The sequence below is a fragment of the Pollachius pollachius genome (assembly GCF_949987615.1).
Source record: "Pollachius pollachius genome assembly, chromosome: 9".
Taxonomy (NCBI): Eukaryota; Metazoa; Chordata; class Actinopteri; order Gadiformes; family Gadidae; genus Pollachius; species Pollachius pollachius.
Genome location: NC_136942.1, coordinates 5,478,121 through 5,501,249, shown reverse-complemented (window position 1 = coordinate 5,501,249; position 23,129 = coordinate 5,478,121). Strand labels below are relative to the sequence as shown.

At 46.2% G+C, this 23,129-nt stretch overlaps 2 protein-coding genes across 3 annotated transcripts in view; both read right to left on the bottom strand.

Moving 5' to 3' along the window:
- fbln1 (fibulin 1) overlaps positions 1 to 6,614 on the bottom strand; it is a 28,737-nt gene extending 22,123 nt beyond the window's left edge. For both annotated transcript variants that reach the window (XM_079742915.1, XM_079742916.1), the window contains exons 1-3: positions 6,421 to 6,614; positions 2,917 to 3,037; positions 307 to 439 (exon numbers count right to left, since the gene is read on the bottom strand). In XM_079742915.1, coding sequence (XP_079599041.1) covers positions 307 to 439; positions 2,917 to 3,037; positions 6,421 to 6,475 — 309 coding nt within the window. In that variant the 5' untranslated portion in view covers positions 6,476 to 6,614. The remainder of the gene's footprint in view (positions 1 to 306; positions 440 to 2,916; positions 3,038 to 6,420) is intronic.
- Positions 6,615 to 9,400: 2,786 nt separating this feature from the next.
- On the bottom strand, positions 9,401 to 21,986 carry LOC307080459 (transcription intermediary factor 1-alpha-like; the record flags this gene model as incomplete). The annotated part of the gene is made up of 18 exons (XM_079743156.1): positions 9,401 to 9,609; positions 9,997 to 10,152; positions 10,869 to 10,943; positions 11,136 to 11,265; positions 11,710 to 12,044; positions 13,049 to 13,181; positions 13,693 to 13,750; positions 13,963 to 14,059; positions 14,551 to 14,676; positions 16,338 to 16,780; positions 17,130 to 17,244; positions 18,192 to 18,338; positions 18,774 to 18,888; positions 19,142 to 19,258; positions 19,653 to 19,788; positions 20,272 to 20,419; positions 21,363 to 21,481; positions 21,704 to 21,986. The coding sequence occupies 18 exons, from the start codon at positions 21,984 to 21,986 to the stop codon at positions 9,433 to 9,435; spliced, it is 2,910 nt and encodes a 969-aa protein (XP_079599282.1). The 3' UTR covers positions 9,401 to 9,432.
- Positions 21,987 to 23,129: the final 1,143 nt, after the last annotated feature.

Sequence of the window (23,129 nt, the reverse complement as noted above, 5' to 3'; positions counted from 1 at the left end):
ATTCATCGAGCATGACACTTTTCACTGGGAATTAAAGTGAATTTGAGAAGCATGTCATTAAGGACCAGGTAGAGGCCTTGGAGAGTCTTGCTTAAGGATAATTAACAGTTACCGTAGGCTTTGGGGGATCAAACCCACAACCTTTAAGCCGGTAGTCAAAACACTGGCCTATCCTACCCCCAGGTTGAACCAAAAACGACACAAACATACAGGCGGATGGACAAACTGACACACACACAGACATGCAGAGGGTCAGGGGGAGGGAGAGGAACACACACACACTCACACACAGACTCACACACACACCTTGGTGGTCTTTCTGTCGCAGCTGTTGGAGAGCTGGACGGTGTGGCAGGAGTTCTGCTCCTTGGCCGTGTTGATGCCCGTCGTGCACATGGTGTCCTCCAGCACCGTGACACAGCACTGCTCCTGCACGATCCTGCACACACACACACACACACACACACACACACGTAAGTAAGCACATACACACAAACACATAAGAACACACGCACCCACACACGCCTTCACGCACGTACACACAAACATGCACCCAAGCATTTGCGTTTACACATACACACACACGCACGCGCACGCACACGCACACACGCAGGCACGCACATATACGCACACACACACATACACACAGCACACGTACATACACACACACACACACACACACACAAGCACGGATGCACACACAAGCTCACACAAAAACACACAGGACATCAACAACACATACGTTTATGTGAGCTTGTGTGTGTGTGTGGGTGTGGGTGTGTGTGCGTGTGTGTGTGTGTGTGTGTGTGTGTGTGTGTGTTTACTCTATCGGAAGCCGCATAGCCTGCAGTGGCTGGCCCATTAAAACCTGCCTCAAGGCTCCCTGCCGGTGGAGTGGAGAGATGCTGCTATTTGTTGCGCAACGTTTGTTTTTCCAAACCCGTCGTCCGTTTCGTTTTTTGCTCTTTAATTAGGGGCATGTAGGGATTGTTTATGTCTTCCATGACGACACTACCGCCCTCCTGCGGGTCTGAGGAGACAGTGTCAGGTCATCCCAGTGGGTTGCTATTCATTCCCATGTTTGTTTATTTGGTTTGGATTTTATGGTGGTGGGCGGTGTACTTTAGGCCATAAAAGAGACAGAACCACACACAGCTCCTCTAGCGAGAGAGTTATTATCAGTCTGGTACCTCTGACCCCGCGTTGGCCAATCCCATATAAGGTGAGACACTTACCCTCTCTGATTCATTGCTTTATTTGCGAACCCCCCTTTTCATTATCCGTCTGTCTGTCTCTGTCTGTCTGTCTGGCCGTCTGTCTAACAGTGCTGAGTCCGAATTGTCTTGAATCAAGAATATGCCTGTCTAACTGTCTGTCTCTCTCTCTCTCTCATTGTCTCCACCTCTCTCTCCTCTCTTCCTCTCTCCTTCTCACTTTATGTGTCTTCTTCGCTATCTCTCTCCCTTGCTCTCTCTCTCCCTCACCTCTTTCGCCTTTTCTCCGTCTGTGTCTCATGATCGTTATGTCTTCGTCTCGCGGAGCTTCAACCCAATTACCTTGTTCCCAGTGTCATTGTTATCTTAATGTGTTCCTGGTGTGTTGATCACTGATTCCATTCACCTCTGTTACATCATTATTTCAGTTCCCTACTTCTGCCCCTGTGTGGGCCTTCCTTCTGCTCCTGTAGAGCCATCAGAGCTCTGCTGCTAGTCAAGTTCTGTTGCCTGACAGATTTGTGATTATCTCTTAGCGTTTGGCTTAAACCTATGGCTCCTAACCACTACTACCACTCTCTCCCCCTGTCTCCCTCTCGATCACTCTCTGCCGCCGTCTCTTGCTCAGTATCTCTCGACCGGTTCCAACAAGCCTCTGCATTAACCCTAACCGCACATGTCTCTTTTCAAATTAAGTGGATATCGGGTTGCCCACCACCCATGCACTCCCTTTTAAGGGAACACTTCATTCTGTTTTCGTCTTCCTGGTTCTTTCTTTTCGTTTTTTTTTTTATGGGTTGATGTCTGAAATAATCCTTCGGGTTTCCTGTTATTGCCTCTCTGTCTCCAAGCTACACACCCCTCTCTCTCCTCTTCTCCCCTCCTCTCTCTTTCTCGCTCTCCCTTCTGTCATGTTTGTCCTCTAAGGTATTTCCTTGGATTTGGAAACAGCCCTGTCCATCACTTACACACACGCTCAGCCCCATCACCTCTACACACACACCGAGCACGCACCCTCCAACCCACCTACACCCTTCCCGTGCCACTCTTCCTCCTTTTCGCTTCACACTATAATTCTGACTAATTTTGGAGCACTTAGGTGGCCAAGGGTGAATGTGTTTGCCATGAGGGCCTCCGCAGCAGATGTAGCGCTGGCGTCCAGGACTCTTCACTGTGGTGCTGGGACCTGTGGCGGGGCACACTTCCTGGTGTTACTGTCCTAGCTGTTATTATCCCATCACCATTAAAGGCTCCCACTTGCATCGCGTGCTGTGAAGGAGTTATGTGCCTCGGGGCCGGACGGGGTTTACTGGAAGGTAAAGCCGTTTCTCATTGAGGGATGGACCTGGGAGATAGTCACTGCTAGCCAGCCAGCCTTACGTGGGGCAATCTCCCATCCCTGACGGGGATCATAACGGTGAGGCTGGTGCAGCACACTCCAATTGAAGGCTGTAGGAAATGTGAGGGAATCTCAGGGCCGGCCTTACCTTCAGTATTGTTATTGGATAACATCGTTGGACAATATTGTAAATGTAATACGCATTGCCGTAAAATATTGTATCCTTTTAACATAAGTTGTTACCTAACTGTTAGTGTTAGTTAATGCTTAGTACTCCATTAACTAATGTTAATTCATTGTTGATGCAGCCTACTCGGGCCTATGAGGTTTGAACAGCAAGGAAGTCCCAATGCCCGCGTTTACCTGCATGTGGTGGACTCTGAGATGAGAGGGAGGGCAGTGCAGTCCTGGTTGTTGGACCCCCATTGGTGCCCATCACTGCAACACTCCTCGATAGAGATCTGCTTCTGCCCTACGGAAGCATCTGAACACAACCAGAGTACACTTCATCACTGTGTGTGTGGGTGTGTCTGTGTGTGCGTGCGCGAGCACGTGTGTGTGCGTGTGTGTGTGCGTGTGCGTATGTGTGTGTGCGTGTGTGTGTGTGTGTGTGTGTGTGTGTGTTGGTGCGTGTGTGTGTGTGTGTGTGTGCAGAGCGGAGATGGGCCCCTGTCTCTCGCCTCAAGTCCAAACAACCCACTTAGAAACAAACAACATGATGTGCCGTGCCTGGAGCATTCGTGGCAGGCTCCTAAGATGAGGTTATTAAAGCTTTCATCTGTTCATAAAATATCAAATTAATATGGGGTTCGAGACTACTTTTAACCAGATACAACATTGGGCAACCGATAGATTGATGAATGCACTCTATGGGTACTGGCTGAGACACATTGATCAACGTGCGCACACTGCCGAGATCCTTCCACCAAGATTGATATCGCCACAAGGCCAAACGACAGTTATACGCTATTCGGATGATCAAAAACCCTGCAACTAAATCCGAAGCTCAAGGCAACTCCAAAAAGCTTTGAGAAACGTCAATTTTTTCTACTTTTTATTTTTCTTCCAAATGTAACGAGCAAATGATGTGTTTCTGGTCGGAAATCAAGGGACCCGGTTGGGCTGGAGCGGGACCAGAGTTTTCCCCCCGCTGGTTATTCATCAGGATTACCGGGAGGAATGCCTCGACTCTGTAAACAATCAGCCATCACAGTCATACCACCGCGTACATTCATTAGGCTGCGGTTCGTGGGATCCGCCAAACGTGAAATAGCTTTGGCAGATCGGGGACTTGGACCCTCTCTCGCACCGGCCCCCGACAACCGCCTAGCGGGGCCAAAACGGTCCGTCTAAGCAAGATGTCCAAACCCCCAAATGAGAAAATAAACTCACTGTGAATCCATTTAATTTGTTGATCCATCGCAATATGATACTAAATAGTATGTGGATGACTGGAAGTTATGTATATTTATGTAAAAATAAATATATAGTTCGATTTATTCCTCTGGATTTGTAGGGCCATCTACAAATCTAAGCAGAGACGTGATATTTGTGCTTGAGACGGAACATCTGCCAATGGAAGGTTTGGCAAGCGCGGCCGCGACTCGGCCTACTCAGTTTGATTAGCAGGGAGGACAAGTGTCTGTACAGGCTGTCGTCTGGACTCTTACAAGCCCTTGGGGCTGGAACCTCTCCCTCTGTTTTAATCAAAACCCAACAAGGACATGCATCATAAGTAAAGTAACCTCTGTGTTTCTGGAAATGATTGACCTTCGCGTTGGGATAACGGGATATATATTTCTACGAACTTTCAGACAGCTTTATCGATGTTGACGTTAGAAAGCGTTTCAGAGAGGACGATTTGGCACTGCTGATTCAATTAAAAAGTAATCAGTATTGCATATTAAACTATGTCCGATCACTATCATCGCCTCTAGCTGCTGCATTCATATGTGCAACACGGATATTGTTAACGGGGGGAGTGGATGCAAACACACAGCCTTGTTTTTATGAGAACAACATGGGGTGAGACACCTCGGACAGCCTGCTGTGGCCTGGCCAGAGCTGGAGAAGTGAAAGCTGGCACATTCCACCCAAGCCCCGCCAATAAACCGCCAAGCAACAGTGTGAAATGAGGGGGCACTTTAACAAGATGTCACTTCTGGCCTGCACCTTTTGAGTTTGTTGGTGCTGGCCGGTTGCTTCATGCTTCTTATCTTTCCCTCTCATTCTCTCTCTCTCTCTCTCTCTCTCTCTCTCTCTCTCTCTCTCTCTCTCTCTCTCTCTCTCTCTCTCACTCCCTCTCTCTCTCTCTCTCTCTCTCTCTCTCTCTCTCTCTCTCTCTCTCTCTCTCACACACACACACACACACACACACACTCTACCTCTGTTGTTCACGATTGCACAGTTTTCAGTTTTTCCTTATTTTTTCTGCATTCCCAGCAACTTACGTTGTACTGCCGGTTGCAGTGGAAAGTAAATCTGGGTCTTACCAGAACCCACAAATTAAAGAACCTCTGGATAGATTTTGCACCCCCGGGTCAAAGCTGTATTTTCCTCTTCCCTCTCCGTTGTTTAAGAGCGTACAGGTGCGTCACGCCTGCTAGGCTATGTGTCTTTCCATATAATTCTCACTACTAACTCAATCTAGCCCACGCAAAGAGTCTCTGAGACATTTCCAAGCCTCTCCCTCGACAATCGAAGCCTGAAAGTAGCAGAGAAGCACACCGGATCTACCGATGCTGGTTCCCTTATGAGGTGGAGAGATGTACACAGGGAAGCAGCCAGAGATGGAGTCAAGCGGTCTGCCTGATCCATTGTCTGCCTGAGGAGCCCTGATTTCATCTCGGATGGCGGTGGTGGTTGTCATGGACATTAAACTTTGTCAGAGCAGTTCCTAGCTTTTCTTGTGTCTAGACACATCAGTCTAAACAGGTCTAATGGAAGAGAAGCCTGACTAGAAATCAGACTGTAGATGTAATGTAGTGGGACGGCTGGATCCTAGATTACACCTACACAGAGTAACGGAATTATAGCCTATTATTATTTTGTATTTCTGTTTTGCTTCTTTCAACACACTCAAGGCAATGAACCCCAATGATTATTCTCTGAGCCAGATGTCATTGGTTAAGCCGCGGCAAGTCTATATAAACTATAAACCAGACAGTGCTTGTTTAAGTAAGGAAGATAAATGGGAGAGGTGTTGTCCTACGAGTCTATCATCAAGAGGAGTAAAGTATAATCACCTAAGCAGCTGGCCGGCTTCAGGTCATGTTGATCGTCACTGCTGACGACACTTCTACAGCTGCCAGGAAAAGACCCCCCCCCCCCCCCCCCCCCCCCCCCCATACCTCCCCCCTCCTCCAACCACTTCAACTAACTATCTGTGAAAATGGACCCACATGTGTGACGACGGACGAGCATTTAGATATGGGGGGTATAGCCCACCTTTGCGACCTTTGTAGGGAATATAGAGTGTACCCTTTGCCGTTCCATATGTTTGAAGCTGGACTCCTGACGAGGATGTGAGCCACACACGAGCATCTTAGCGTGACCTTTGACTCAACGCAACAGCAGACCAATTCAAGCAATGCGTAACAACTTTTCCATAGCAGCTATATATCCCATGTATAATTGATCCCTGTTTCAAGCTGTCTCTCAATAGCACATGGGGAGACGCACATGCGTTAGAGCGCACGCAACATGTCCGTTGCTTTTTATTAGTAGCCTACTCCAATAAACTAACCCTCTATATTTTGGACCATTTTCGTCAAACGAACAACATACACACATCATGCAAAACAATTAAAATGGACTACACTTATTAACGCAATCAAAAATAGTTTCCCTGGAAGAAAGGTGCCTTACCTTGCGCACGGAGAACTCCGACTACAGAGCAGAGGAGCAGAATCCACAGACCCATTGAGCTGCACAACGAACTCCAAACAAACACAACTAAGTCCACAAATACGGCCGGTGTTCTGCAGCTGTCTGGGAGTATTTTCAGTACAGGCTCTGGGGGAAACAGATAGAAAATGAAGTGCAGGGGTTTAGCCGCAGTCTCGGCGTGATTTGAGGAAGGATGGTGTGTAATTACCGCGCAGTGAGGGGCGGGCTGCGACCACAGCCTGTTAGTTTGTTGAGGTGAAGTGTCAACTGCAAAAACTTTGGATTGCACCGAGAACATTTACACACGTTTTGTTTCCTACAGTCAACTGCGTATTTGACGCAGTTGACTGTAGGAAACAATCGTGTGAGCTTGAAGTTATGGTCAACATATTATAACTTGACCAAAGCTTGCAGCGTTTTATAGTCTGAATATTATCAAAAACTATATATAGTGTGAATATTAAGCGTTATAAACCTATTCCATTCAATGCAAGGATGTGTATATCGTTGTTGCTACACATGATTTGCGCTAAAGGTTTATGCTTAACACGAACGAAAAGTGTTTTTTGTTTCAAGATGTGTGGTTTTCAGTTGTTAGAGCAGAGTTTGAAGTTTAATTGTCAGCCAGCACCCCATTTATTATGTAGCGGTTGGGGGGTTGACACACATACACACACACACACACACACGCACGCGCACACACACATACACAATGTATTTCTCTCTCTAACTCAAGCGCGCGCGCGCACACACACACACACACACACACACACACAGGCATCAGACACAGAGAGAGAAACAACCAATATTGGCAAGGAGAAACGTAAATAATTGCTGCTGTAAACATTGTGTAACATCTTTACGGTACAAAATGTCGACGTTCTTCCTGTGAAGTCAATCAGTCAGTGTTGGCCGTGGGCAGGCTGAGGCAGAGGGGTTAAGAGACTTCCTGATCAGAACCACATGCCTTCCGCAGCACACATCTAGACTAGCAACATCTCAGCAGAACCATCAGGAGGCACCATGGCACCTAGTTAGACCACGCGGCCTGTCCAACACAGGACACGTCACGCAGATCAAAGTCCAACGTCAGGCCGTTCACCCTGTTGACCTTTAGGGTCTAATACCTTTTTCTAATGCATCAACTTAAACAAAACGCTTGAGACGTCGGTGCGTCTCTGCCGAAGCGATTTACCCAAGAGATGTAGTACGTGGTTTCAAAGGAGGACGCGGGCTTTCTGGGGTCAGCTTAGCTTATTTTATCAGTAGCACCCCTCCCAACGGAGCAAGGGTGGCCTTGCTGGCTGTGGACGTATACGGCTAGCACTGTCCTTTTATGGCGCTGATGATAGCCAGCACTCTGGATGTATCAACACCAGAGAAAGAGCTACAAAGAGAGAAAGTAGCCCTTACCTCCTACCAGCCGGCAGGTAACAGGTCTAAAAACCTAAAATTACCATGAAGGGATGTATCTTCTACATACCATACGAGTATCTTGCATGAAAATGGTAAAAACAAAAAAAGTATGTTAATATACATCTGAAAGTCAGTTTATAAACTCAGGTTAGACTTAGGACTGTAGGGGCAAGGTCTGAATCACCACCCCCTGTACTTAGTCTGCACCATTTGTACTTTGCTGTCTGCATAACGCGAGGGCCCTGTGAGTGTGCGCTAATAAACATGACAGGTTTCTGTTGTCCATCACTTTAATAACTCCTCAAACCAGGAAGCCAAAAGCTTCATTTTAACAAGATAGAACAGCTTGTGGTCACTTTTTAAAGGCGTTAATCTTCTTGAGGAGGGTGTGTGTGTGTGTGTGTGTGTGGGGGGGGGGGGGGGGGGTAGGGGTTGGGGGGGCTACAGTTCTTTTGAAGTCCGGTAAAGTCTGTCTTGCCGTGTCTGTGTCAATGGAGACTGTTTCTAAGCAGGGGTTCAGGGAGGTACCCCCTATGGAGCTCTCACTGGCGTCATTTACCAGCGCTGAGGGAAACGTGTACACAAAGCTGTGTTTAAACGAACCGGCCATAACAGCTGTGTTCTGCAGACGGTTTAGTGTAAAGCTCAACCTAGCTTCGTTTTTCTTCATCGTTAAAAAAAACCACGTAAACACAGGACGTGTGAACAAAGTTGTTTTTAATGGATCCAACAAAAAAGGAGGATAAAGATCATATTTGCTCCTGTTTTGAAAACTACTTTTGGAAAAAGACTTGATAAGAGATGTTTTGTTTTCCGCACATTCAAATCTCAATAAATACATAAGTACATATATGTAAACAAATACATAGAGATAAATTACATTCATATACATTGTACAAACCCTGCAAATCTGAACCGTCTAAGCTTTCGGTTTATTGTACCGTCATTAAAAAAATGTTTGGATTTACTGTAAGCAATGTAAATAGCACAACAACGAAACCAGTGGGAGCAACACTTGAATATGTCCAATGGTTTGTGCTTATAAAAAGTCAACTCGCTGTAAAACATAGAGTTAATATATATTCAGAGTTATCCGTTCATGCTGCAATTCATGAAAAAAATAATATTAACTGTCCAAAAATGTTTAAAGACACAAGAGGTGGATGAATGCTACACTAGATCTCAATCTAGTTGTTTCCCTCATGCTAGAAGCAACGTTTCAGTAACAGCAGGGAGGTAAGAAACAATGGATCTTACGGAGGTCTGAAACAAAGTGGTGCAGTTGTAACAACATACACAACTGTACCAGGATAACTGAATTGATCACAGTTCATTTGGAAACATTTGAATAACAAATATTATTGCTCTCTCAAACTACTAATGAATCATCTTTTTTTCACTCCAAATGGCCAAATAATGCCTACAACCCCAATGAATATCGTCATAATCTGCTGACGTGAAAGTGCATTGGGTGAACCTTGCAGCAAACGAAGACTGGCCGTGCGTTCACCCTGTTCCATGTTGTCCAATGGGAGAGCCCAGAGCATGCTGGGTATCGTAGTCCGTGAGCTGGCGTCACAGAGGCTGTGGGTTACCAATGGTTGTGGCTGGGGGCGGAGAGGGACCTGGGGAGGACAACTGCTCTGGCTCTCTTTTGATCGCTGGGAACAGCCTATCGGGGTAGAGGACCGTCAGCTGCTCTTCAAAGAGCCTTTCAAGTCTCCTACTCGCCGTTGCAACCGCAGAGCTGGCCTACAGTCACAACAAAGTGAGGTGAATCACACAGAACACCATCATCAAGGACTGAGTAGAGGCAAACACAGATCACCAGGTCATTTAACAACAGCTTTGATCCAATGCGAGTTTAAATTCAACGGCTTGACTGTCACATGTGTGTGCGTGCATGCGTGTGTGCGCGCGAGTGAGTATGTGTGTGAATGAGTGAGTGAGTGGGTATGTGTGAGTGAGTGAGTGTGCGAATGTGTGATTGAGTGAGTGAGTGAGTGAGTGAGTGAGTGAGTGAGTGAGTGAGTGTGTGAGTGAGTAAGAGTGAGTGATTGAGTGTGTGTGGGTATGTGTGCGTGCGTGTGCGTGCGTGCGTGTGTGTGGTAAGGGAAGTGATCTTGAGACGTAGCAGACCTGGCTGTAGGCCTCCCAGTCCCTGAAGATGAGGCGGACGTCCGCTATGACCTCCTCAGGGCCTTGGTAGGCTGGACTGTGGCCGGCAGTCAGTCTCCGTTTAATCGTGGACAGATCCATGGGCCTCTTTGGGTTCCTCTGCTTGTCAGCTAATGCCTAACGATTCAAGAACATTTATTCGTTTTAGGGACAGGTATTGCAAATTAGTGCAAGCTACAAATATTTATTGCATCGGCGGGGAGCTTAGGTGACAGTTTGCGTAAAATCACGTTAACTCAAGTTTACAGTTTTCAGAACCATGCAAACGGCCCACTCTAACAATCACGTTACGTAGATATGGCATGTGAACCAACTGACGTACTCAACAAGCAAAAGCTGTTATTAGCATTCAAAGGTGTATTCAACCCTATTAAAGACTGTTGAAGGATGGGCAATTGTGTGTTAAACATTGATCAAGATTGCGCCGCATACAGCCACCTCTGTGTCCTAAATGTTTTGTAGTATTTTGTTTGTAAAGTCAGTATTTTGATTTATATTGTATATATACACTGTATCTGAAATACATGTTTACATAATATCAACTACAATCTTGGGATGTTTTTGTATCTTGTTATTCTGCACCAATTCACCACAGAGAATTCCTCGTATGTGAAGCTTACTTGGCGATACAACACTGATTCTGATTTTAGCTGTCACCACATCCTGTATGGCTAGTAATGGAAGCTGAAGTCGTGTTCCCTCCTTAGTGTCTCAGTGTTTACAGAGAAACAAGGGTCCAGCGCAACCGCCACCACACTGGGATCAGAATTAAATGTTTGTGACGTTCATCCTGGGGAACGCTGCCAATTTGCGTCCCGGCTTGCTGGGCTCACCGCTGGGTCGGGGGGTCGCTGAAAGTCCACGCTCAAATCGCTGCAGAGCAGCAGCAGCAACAGCCTTTCGCATTTCTGTTCCGACAAACAAAAGATGCGGGAAAAAAGACACAAGAACGATGAGTCATTCAAAGCCTTCCGTTCGTGCTAGGATTTTGTTTTACTACGATAGCGTTTCACCTGAACCTGTGGAATTCAATACACGCTCTCCCCCCTAATACCCCTAACGGGTATTGATTGTAGTGATTAGGAATGAGTACAACGGACCCGTTTGTCCAAAGGGGGGAAGCCTTCTGGGCAGTCTGGCTCCTCTTTCACCGTTCTGGCCTCAGGTTTGTTATCGCGGTCGGACTCTGGACCAGTCAGCTCCCAGCACAGCGAACACAACCACGACCCACTGGACACGAGAGCAACAAAAACATGGAGAGTTTACATTTGAACTCCCCCAACGATATTGCAGCTTTATTATGGAGGAATTTAACAGATACATACTTAATATGCTATCTTTGTTAGAATAATGGTTGTGAATTAATTTGGAGTCACATTTATGAGCAGGTAGGGGTAAGGGCATTTAGCGCAAGGAAGACTCCAGGTAGACTTTGAACAGTGTGATTCAAACCCAGAACCCTCGGCTGAACGGCCCTAAACTCTAGACTATCCAGGCCAAACATTTGATAAAATCGCTAAAAACTTTGTTAAAACTGTATGACAGCAAAATGAAAATCAAAGCAATTAATTAAGCATAGGTTACCATAAATATACTATAAATGAGCCATTAAAGCAATCAAGGCGTTCCACCAAAACGTCGACTTTTCAAAACAAAAGCGTAGCGGTGGCTTGCCTGGGCGAGCGGGGTAGCGGTGGAACGTGGCAGGCGAGGTGGAACACTTTGGGACACTTATCACAGCAGAGCAGCTCCCCGCCGCCGCGACACACGCCGCACCAGTGTTCACTGGGAGACGCCCGGCGCCAGTCGCCTCGCGTCTCCCCCCCCCACTCCGGGCTCCTCAGGGGTAGAAGCTGGTGGCTCTGGCCGGTGCTCCCAGGAGGGCTGGTGGAGCCCCACGGCCCAGCGGCCCCCATGCTGGCCTGGGTTCGGTCGGCTGTACTGTCAGGTAGGCTGGTTCTTTGGGTCGGGTGTAACTGCTGCTTGGTGGATTGGAGATGAACAGCCAACTGCGGATGAGGAGATAGGACAAAGGGTAGGAAGTACTTTAAGTATTATTGCTACAACATGACAATAGGTTTAAACAAATATCAGGCTTTTTTTTTGTTTCTTTATAACTTGATGTAAAAACTTACATTCAAAAAACCTTGTAGCATCTTAATAAGCTAAAATGTGTTACTGTGGATATGACTATTCATTTTTTTTCAGGGACATTGCACACTAATAAACAGTCAAACTTTAAGTGAGCCAGAGTAAGCCTAAGAGGCTAGTGTACATCCGTAGCTCGTTTCATTTATTTTGAATATTAAGATAATTGCGGACTATGTAGTTGCTGCTAAACTCTACTTGGCTATCAACTATGATGGGCTATTTCCACACAGAGTCGTCAATTTATTTGAAAGAAATACGTCAACTCAAGTCATGAGATCTGGTCCTAATCGTTATTACAAGGTACTCTGCAATAATGTCCCTGTAGGGTTGCAATAGAGAAGAACAGTTCATAGCATGTTTGTTGTTTAATATAATGAAACCGAATACTTTTGGTCCTCGATTCGGATTGGCTCGAGCCTTTATAAAACAATCTCAAACTATGCTAGCCTGTGTTGCTTGGCAAAACATTTTGCTGTCTGGAGGAACTTTATTGCTTGGTGGAAGAAGGATGATTTGTTTTCCATAAATGATCGTATTTTACGCTGCTGTTTGTTTATGTTGTGAAATCTTACTCGGGTAGATTAAGTGTTTTAGGGCTCTGTCTGGGTAATGTCTAACAATGCCCCCTAGCTGCCTAAGAATCACTGTAAACCTCGGCCTCTCAAGGCTGATTTCTTAAATAGTATTTAGTCACGGAGCAAGTTCTTCCATCTAAAGCAACTCCTCATGAATTCAGAAACAGGTCCTGGAGGAGCAGTTGGAGGTTCTCGTTCAAGCACACCTATGGCTGAACTGTCATACTGTCAACACTGGGAATCGAACCAAGATCCCCCGAGCCGCTCCACTACGTTGTGTCCCTTACAAAGCTGCTGTGGTCCTCTGGCTCGTCCTTGATGGAGAGGAGTGGTCCTGGAGAGAGCCTCCGTCTCTTCTTGGGGGCCCAGGCCTCTGGTCCCTCAGCCGCCTGCATCTCTGAAGACCTCCAGGTCACCAGCCTGGGGCATCGAGACAAACAGCCAGTCACCTTCCAGAGAACTCACAATAGTATATAGAACATCATTTGAATATGCCCTTTGGATTGCCTTTTAGGATAAGTATTATTCATTGACATGAGTGAATACATTTTAAAGATGGGGGGCCCTTGAAAGAGAATTTGAATCCTAACCCCTGGTAAGGCATGTTTTAACACTTAAATCACTGCTTTGAAAAGGGTATCGATTGCTTCGGCATACATCAATACATTTCTGCAGTGGTAGTAGAATGGGAGTATTGTCGTAAATAACCATGGCTTACAGCTTAGTGAGTGAGTGAGTGAGTGAGTGAGTGAGTGAGTGAGTGAGTGAGTGAGTGAGTGAGTGAGTGAGTGAGTGAGTGAGTGAGTGAGTGAGTGAGTGAGTGAGTGAGTGAGTGAGTGAGTGAGTGAGTGAGTGAGTGAGTGAGTGAGTGAGTGAGTGAGTGAGCGAGCGCGTGTGTGTGGGTATGCGTGGGTGTGTATTATTAACCTACCCTGATTTATCGTCGTGGGATAGGGCTGGGTACCCTTGGGAATTCCTCTGTCCATTTACTGAGGGATAGAATATATATTTAATGAGATAAAATAAGCTCAGGCCAAGATTAATTAAACACATTCTGCATAAAATATGACATAATAAACTAGGATAAGTAATGAAGAGACGCACTTTATTCATTGGATTGAAATACAATGTTACAGCAGGTAGATGTAAGTAGAGGGAAAGTCGTTTCCGAAACAAACATGAAACAATACTGCCATCATACCATTCGGGACAGCGTGGGGGGTGGGCAGACCCTGTGGGTATTTTGATCTGAGCATCTGGACCGGATCATCTCTCTTGTTCAGATACGTGGGGTCCATCTGGATAGGACATTAAGAGTCACTATGAGTCTGCTTCATTACAAAACTATCTTTAATAAAACGATGATGTAAAAATTCATGAACATTTTGAACATTACGATAACAATTCCATTAAACACGATTATTAGTGTGAAATAAGTCCAGTAAGCCTCTTGGCAACAAAAATGAGTCAACTAAACTCGATGAACTTGAAATAAATTTATCTGTGTAATTGCACATTTTCTGTGCTATTGGTTGCTAAACCCAAAGATAAGTACCAATTATAAGGCAATATAAGCAGATTTATTTTGAGCAGATCATTGCAATAATCACCCTGAAGAATTGCTGCATTACTGGCAATTGTAGGTTGCAGTAATATACTGGTGATTATGTAGCAATATATTGGTGTTTACGCCATTAATATTTGATTGCACTCCAAGGCAATCTCTGGGTATTTTGTTTCATTGATCATTTAATTTCCGAGCCCTTGGATAAGGATCTGAGACACTTGCCAGCTGTCTGGAGAGAGGAGATACATTGGTGGGCAGCGATGCATGCTGGGTATAAAAAGGTGAAGAGGAAAACACGTCTGTGGCTTTGGTCTGGAAGGTTGAGCTGCTCACCATCCCCCTTGGAGGCTTGGAGAGAGAGAGAGAGAGACCAAGCAATCAATCAGTGAGATGTCACAGTGACTCTGGTCACATGGTTCACCACTCCAGAACTCCTTAACCAGAGCAGGGCAACCTCCAAAGGATTGTAAACAGCACACTCGAATTGCAGACAGTGTGTGCTTGACAACTCTGCTTTTGAAGGGTTTCCTGTTTGGTCTTGTTCAAAACCTTGCACCTGCAAGTTCAGTGGAAGAGGTACGAAATAATATCAATAAAATGTAAACAAAAACATTTCTCTTTTCACAGTATATGGTCATCAGCATATAACTTGCAAAGCTGCCTGGAGCCACTCAGCCTCAATAAACACAGTTATTTGGACCACCTCTGAGATAACTTATGTCTATAATGCACAAACATAAATAGGCCAGCTGTGCTCAGTGAAAACAGATATAAAAGTGAAGAGATTGATAGCTTCTAGCCTAACCTGGTGTTTGTAGCCTGGGAACCACACAAATCTGCAAGCCCATGCTTTCGTTGCTCTGGCTGATGGTCTGGCCCCCCTGCTCCGATTTCCAGACGACCTTGCCCAGGTCAGGCCAATCACAACCATTAAACTTATAGACACAGAATAGGGTGTGACCATAGAAAAATATCCATAGACGCCGCCTTGGCCTTTGGACCGTACGTCAACGTAGCCACCGTATTGGAGAGGCCAACACTGGCTTGTAAACAGTTAATGGGGGAGCTTTGTTTTTTCTGAATAAACAGCACATGATTTATTTTCAGGCAGGAGTTTAATGATCTACGTGGAGTAAACAAACAACAATGTAAACGTTATAGTGCCTTTACTCCAGAAAGTATGCAGCTTCTCTGTTTACTTATTTGTGTATAGGCCGGTCAAGCGAAATCAACACAATTGACCAATATTCGCTCAACGCTAAGTCACATGTTTCGTCGCTCTGATTGGTTTGAATCCTATCCAATTAGTCTATCCAATTAGGTCCGCTTTTGGCTCCTCGCTGATAACAGCCCTTGGAAATCAAAAATAAACTGAGCGACAGTACTCATTTGTGATTGGTCGGGCAATATTCCGCTTAGGCCTTTTAGTGGTTCAAGTGGAATAAAGATCTGTTTTCATTGGACGTACCCATTTTATTTTATGTTCCCTATAAAACCGTTCTGGTTGCACGGCAAGCTAGACAAAACATCTCAGCGCACTAGAAATATCAGACGCCGCTTACGTAACCCAGTGTTGCGCGTTAGCCAAACGCTAGCTTTAGCCAAACGCTAGCTTTAGCCAAACGCTAGCTTTAGCTTGAGGGTTAGCTTAGTCACGGTGTTGAGAATGACTCTAATTCAAATCCTTCTTGATGGAAAAGAGCATGAGTTGCTCTGGATGTGAAGGCTGTCAGCTCCATTTGGGACGAATAGGTCTGCTGCCAGAGCTTGTTAGGAGGAGCTGTCAATCAAACCCTCAACTGGCAGGCCTGCACACGCATGCATATCAAAGCCGGAGACGATCAGAGAGACACACACACACACACACACACACACACAAACACACACATACACAAAGACACACTAACACACACACACACACACACACAAGGACACAAACACACAAAAACTGAAACCCCCACACACACACACACACACACACACACACACAGACACACACACACACACACCTGGGCGGGGTATCCGGTTGAGCCGCTTGTGGGGCTGGCACGGTGGGCAGGGGCCCCCATGAAGCGGTGGCTGGCCGGCTGGGGGGACATCCGGGGCCGCCCTCCCCCCTGCGGTGGGGGCCCTCCCTGGGGGGGCACGGGGGAGGATCTGGGCAGACGAACACTCTGGTACCAGGACCACGGCTGGGAGTGCGGTGGCGGCGGCGGCGGCGGTGGCGCGCTGTGGGGGAGGGGCGGGGGGCTCTGCCAGTGAGGCTGTGGGTTGAGCTTGTCCACCTGCATCTGCAGCTGAGCCAGCGTGTGATGGGAAGCCAGGCGAGGCTCCAGGGCCGTGCCAGCGGGCGAGCCCGGGGGCCCGGGGCCAGGATGGGGGAGCCTTGGAGCAGGGCTGCCCCGGGTGCTCCCCAGTGGCTTCCCCGGAATATTCTCCACCACCAAAGTGCCTGAGGGCGAGGGAGAGCAGTGCAGCGCGCTGTGAATAACAAGCAGGGCTGACACTCTTGAGTGCAGCTAACGCTAACCCAATGCTAACTTATTAGTAACAGTAATGTCAGTACAGCAACGAGGTTATGCTAGCAGGATGCTCGCCGGGATGTCGGAAACTGCTACCGATGAGGAGTTGGCCCCACGACAAATCTAAATCTAACAACTATCATTAGCATTAGAAACATTATTGTGGCATTTTTACAGCGCCATGAAACGTTATACATGTTTTATCATCGATATCATTGTTATATGTCATACTACATATATTACACATTAAACTGCTCTATTGTATGCGTCTGCTCTCACCCAGATCCACGTTGGATGCCCAGTAGGCGGAGCGACACTGGAAGCGTACCGAGCTCTGCGGTATGAAGGAGGTAGTGCATTTGGCCTGCAGCAGATTCCCAATCTGGAACAGAATCTGCAGCAGAAGGAGAGCTATCAATTATTTCACTGGGGACATCTTTTCCATCATATTTTGTTCAGTAGTGTCTTCTAAATACTGCACTAGTACGAAGAGGTACAGGTTTTTACTATTTAACGATTACTTTAAATAGTAAGTGTATGGATGATTGGCTGTGCGACACCGTGAGACATTTACATTTAGGGCATTTAGCAGACGCCTTTATCCAAAGCGCCTTACAATAAGTACATTTGTCAGAAGAGAGAGAAACAATATATCGATGTCGGTACAGTAAGGATAGATAGCATAGAACCAAGTGCCAAAACACTAAGAATTGTTAGGTGAACCCATTCCCTGTATACGACAAAGATAGCTAGGATAAGACGCTACACAATGCTAAGTACTATTTTAAAGTGCAAGGATGTACAAGATACCATAAGTGCGCACATTAAGTGCCAGTATATGCCAAGGATATATGATTTGCCCCGGACATCCCACCCACACCCATCCCCCTGGACTATACTACTTGATTATACATATACTCTGTATCTAATCCATTTGATTATTTATTGTCATACTGTTCATACTTATCGTACTGTCCATCTATGCTGGTCTTATCCATTATACCCATCTTATGCTGCTCATACCTCACTAGGTCGCTTTACTTTCGCTGTTGCGTAGCACTTTATGAAAATCCATATTCAAACTGCACCTTCGTTGCTCTTTTGCACTTCTATTTCCAAATAAATTTTGTTGTCTTTGTACTTGCACAATTGTCTTTGCACAGCTGTCTTTGTACTTGCGTACTGACAATAAAGTTGAGTCTGAATCGGATTTGTCAGGTGGGCCGACAAAGGCCCCGCCCACGTCGACAGGTCACGCGTCATCGCGGCCTGGTCCCCAGTGGACGGGGGGCTTCAGTGGTTGGAGGGATTCTGTCGGGGAGGGGGGGGGGGGGGCCTCACCAGGCGTTTACAGTACAGGAAGGCCGTGCCCCCGTTCCGCTGCGTGGCCCAGCTGGTGAAGTTAATGACGTGGTCCAGGTGTCGAGAGAGATAGCCGATGTCCTGCTGCTGTTTCTTCAGCGTGCTCTCGTGGCTCTTCGTCACCGCCTTGGGAGCGAGGGGGGGGGGGGCGGGGGAAAGAGAGGGGAGGTTAGCGGGGCCCGTGATGGATTGGCTGTGGAAACACAGCCGAGGCTGATGGATCGCGCCCCTTTAACGGTGAACACATACCCCCGGCCTGTTTAGGAGTCAGGGAGCCAAGACGTTGAGGGTCTGGTATGTATTCCTGTGATATGTATGGTGGATGTATGCGGTGTGGGGCTGTTATAGGGATTGTTTATGTGCTTTTCTGTTTGTATGTTTACAAAATTGTTTTATTATTTGGCCGGACCCTCTGCATGCTCAGGACAAATTACCCATTTGGGGGAAAAACATATTTGTTATTTTCTGTTCTAATCAGGAAGGGTTAAGGACAGTGTGTTGACACACAGACCAGAGTGTTATCCGACAGGCTACTAATGGATATCAGGAGGGTGCTCTTACCTCCAGTTGATTCACCAGCACCTTGCCCTTCTTGTTAATCTCAACGATCAGGGCGCAGATTGACTTCTTGATCTCATTGCGGACAGAGTGGCGGTTTTTACTCACTTGGTGTAGTCTGTGAATAAATATTGCCACATGTTTGAACATATTTAATAGGTTTCATGCTTAATGGTTTACGTATCAAGCGCTTGTAGATTCAACCCCTAATATTAAAAAGGGGCTGAACATTAACTTCTACCCCAGCTTGAGGTACAGGAGAGCATGCTAGTTGCTGAACGCTAATACCACAGCGATGTGCTTGTTGTCCCGGTTACAGACACACAGTGATCAATGGTCAGCTTTATCACTGGTTTTTGCCCGATCCATACCCGCTGTTGATTGAATGGGAAACCTCATCGATGACTTTCTTCTTGTCTTTCAGCTGACGCGTCATGCTCTCCATGTGTTGCTTGTGGTTGTTATAGGCATCGTCCAGGAACTGATAACTGAACAAACATCGGAAACATCGAGGAAAAGGCTGAGTCCAAGTCTATTTGCTGTATATCCATTGTATATTTCATTGAGAACATTGAAAGTTCCTAAAGTGCCCGTCCATATAATTGTTATGTTATCCCTGCTTATTCAGACAAAAGTAACATAAACCTCTTACCTGCAATACTCAAATATGCATAGGCTTTAAACTGAGATATTAATACCTACTTACCAAAGAAATATCCTAATATTTGAATATTTGGGCTCAGCCCTTCAAGACTATATGCTAAAAACCCAGACCAAAACACAAAACTAAAAAGCATGGCTCAGAAATCAAAACACAACAGAACGCACTAGAAGGCCCACAGTCTACCCAGCATGCAGTGCGTTACACCTGTTGGGCGTTACCTGTGGTCCTTGTGCTTGAGCAGCTGACAGTCCCGGCAGGTGAGCAGGTCACATGTCTCACAGAAGAGCTTCAGAGGCTCCTTCTTGTGGACATCGCAGAAGACGGGCCGCTGAGGGGCCGACAGCCCGTCCACCTCTGGAAGGAACCACAGCCGTTTCAGAACATGACGTCCGACAGTGTCGGCAACACAACGGACCGTACGGCATAGTAGGGGAAACTAAAGAGAGATACTCTACTTAAAATAAAACTAAGGGTAAAACTGAAAAGGATACTCACAGAACATAGCCATATTAATTGTAAATTCTAAAAAAGGCATATGAACATTTCAGACCGTATAGGTCGATATTATAGACAGTATGTCAACATAATATACTATGGCATACTATTAGGTTTCCATGTTGAGTTCAAGATGGTGAAGTTTAGTCTTAAGCAATGATTCGGTTTAGATATCAAGATGGTGAAGTTTAGTGTAAACCAATGATTTGCATTAGGTCTAGACTGTTGGGGGGGGTGTGATGTGAGCTCTCACATTGATGTGAGAGGTCAACGTGGGCCCAACTAAATATCTAGAAAATGCATTCCGCCGTTGCCATGGCCGCGGTAGCGTGGCTCCAGTACCTCTCGTCCCGTCCACCTTGTGGCGTATGGCGTGGTCTTTGGTGAACTTGACTCTCTGGTGGGCCTCCACACACGTGGCGCACAGGTACTCCACACAGTCCACGCAGAAGCCCGCCGCCTCGGTGTTGTCCTCGCAGGTCATGCACAGCTGCAGAGGGGATATAGTACTGGTTAGGCAGCTCAAATACTAGCCTTGAGGGTCTACCTGCTGGTCCTGTTCTGTGCAAGAAGGCCTTGCTCAAGAAACAACTCCTCCCTGCTCCTTAAAGACATGTAGATAGGTAGCCTATCAGATGAAACAGAAGGTTATCCACTACCCTTGAATATCTGCCTTTCTAAGGGTTGTACACAAAGTTGGATGCAAAGCGGTTGATTTGCATGCTGCCAATAGTGGGGACAGTTGAAGTACACAATAGTTAGCGCGATGCCGCTGCCGAATACATGAGAATCAAATTGTGCTTAGAACAATTTGATGGTTTATTATCCACTGCAAACAAGGTGAAGTACAGTCTCGGACAACAGACATGCCATAAGCATCTGCTTGAAGTCAACAACAATCAGCTTAATATACAGCTATTCATGAGGTGGAGTGATATCTCTTCATGGCCGATTGCTCATTAGTGAAACTTGAGGATGCACATAATCAACATAAAAAAAGATAATGGCTTAGCAATTTATGAAGTTGATTAATACTTAATGACCAATGGCTTGGCACTAATGGCTGCTTATAGTCAACAGAACACCGCTGATGGCTCAGCTATTTGTTTTAATGATTCATAGTACTTTTTAACATCTTGAATAGAGAAGGAAACATCAGTGGTCCTTAAGCTTTTTGTGAGTGTGTCCCTATTTTGAGGGCACAAATTGAAACCACATTGCTGTGGGAGCAAATCTTCAGGAGGCCTATAAGCCTACCTGATTGTTTTAGATCTAACTGAAAGGCAAAATAACTTTTTTAAACATTTAATTACTGAGAGTAGCTTCAGCGTGTTATCCACTTTATACTTCAGACCTATTATTTCCCAATAATACCGATTTATGATGACAGAAATAAATCCTACCTACTGGAATGCATGTGATTTGTAGTTTACCTGGACACATCTTTCCATTGTGCTGCTGGGCGCTTCAAACGCATCATTGACAAACAGGTTCTCCATGACGTCCGCTTCCATGCATTCTTGCCTGCATACTGGACAGCGGATCACGTTCACTGAAGGAAACGCGGGGGAAACGCATCCATTCAATATGCAATCAATCAATTACCCATGAATGCAACGTTCAGCCTAGCTAGGATCGTGAAGGATGTGTGTGTGTCGGCTATATGCGTGTGTTGCCTTCTTCATTCATTAATCAATCGTTTAACAAATACTCATGGGGTCCCACATCAGAGTCCTTGCAAGAAAATTGTTTGTAAACAAGCAGGCTCACTCACGTGGTTTGTTGGCAGGATTGTCCACCTGGATGGTCGGTGGTTCGGCAACAGCTAGATTCCTCGAGGGCGGAGGTAGACATTTTTTACAAAAAGAGTGTAGGCACGGAAGAAGTTTAGGCTCCCGGCTCTGATAGTTTAAATGGCAAGACGGACACGTGTCCAGTAGATTCAGTGTGTCGATCGCGCTCGTTTTCTCCTGCACCGGTATGCTCTCAGCCTCGTTCTCCACACCGCCGACAGCCTCCTCCGGCTCCCGCTTCCCCGTGCCTCCTCCTTCATCCATAGCGTAGTCCCAAATCAAACGACGACCACTGGGCTGCAAGGAACGAGGCAGACCCACAAAAGGGGTAGCAAACGATCAGTTAAATAATGATCCGTGTGGAGAAGACGGCCCCATCCGAGTCTTGCTTCTCGACCTCCTTATAAACTCCCTATTGGCAACGGGCAGCATTCGTGCTTTCAGTACTCAGCGCCGCAGTTCCGTCGTTTGCACTGCGACAGACCGACAAATTACCCACGGATTCATGTTTTACACTAAAGACGCACGACGCATCGACGCGCTCACGCCCATTGCATCTCTGTACGATCCGTGAAGAGCCTGATACATCCGTGATGGTACGGAGAGTGACGGAGGATCGCAGTGCGCACCCCGGGCGCGTCGCTCTGAGGGGGGTTGGGTCTGAGGGATTCGCCCCACTGTTTAGCGCGCGTTTTTAGAACTACAATAAAGCACGTTTACTGTCGACGTTGTGGATGTCTCATCTTGAGCTCAACAAATAATTAGCATTGTTACGTTACACGTTTCGAGTTCGTATTAGGCATTTTAGAGCCCCCTGCAGGCCATTACTTGTATGCAGTCCTTTTGTAGTTTCTTAATATGTGTTCATTCTCATTGGCTGACAAGAGTCACATTGTTTTAGTCACGTGATCGGTCATTATTTCGGCAGCCATATCACGGTGAAATATCTTTCTTGTATCTCACGTCATCCATCCGTGTAAGCCTTGGAGAAGCTTTGTTTGTAAGTAACTTAATTCATCCATGTCTTATGTAATAATTTACGTTCATATTTCATTGTATTTCACAACTTATAAGTACATTTTTATAACCAATTTGCATATTGGTTCATTTCCAGTTTCACACTTCTAAACCTGCAACAACTCGTTCAACGACTATCAATAAATGGACATACAAGTGAATGTCGACAACATCCTTTACGGACTTCCATTATTGCTCCTGTCTTCAAGTTTTGTGGGGAAAAGTGTTTAGCTGTCTGGTGATGTGTGCATCGCTACGCGCTCAGGTGCCAGAACAGTGAAAAAACAGCATCACAGCGGGCTCTAAACAACGGATACCTACTGTGATCAAGAGAGACATTCTCCGTTAGCCGTTCCAGTGCATCAGTGTGATCTCACTACTCTAAGATGG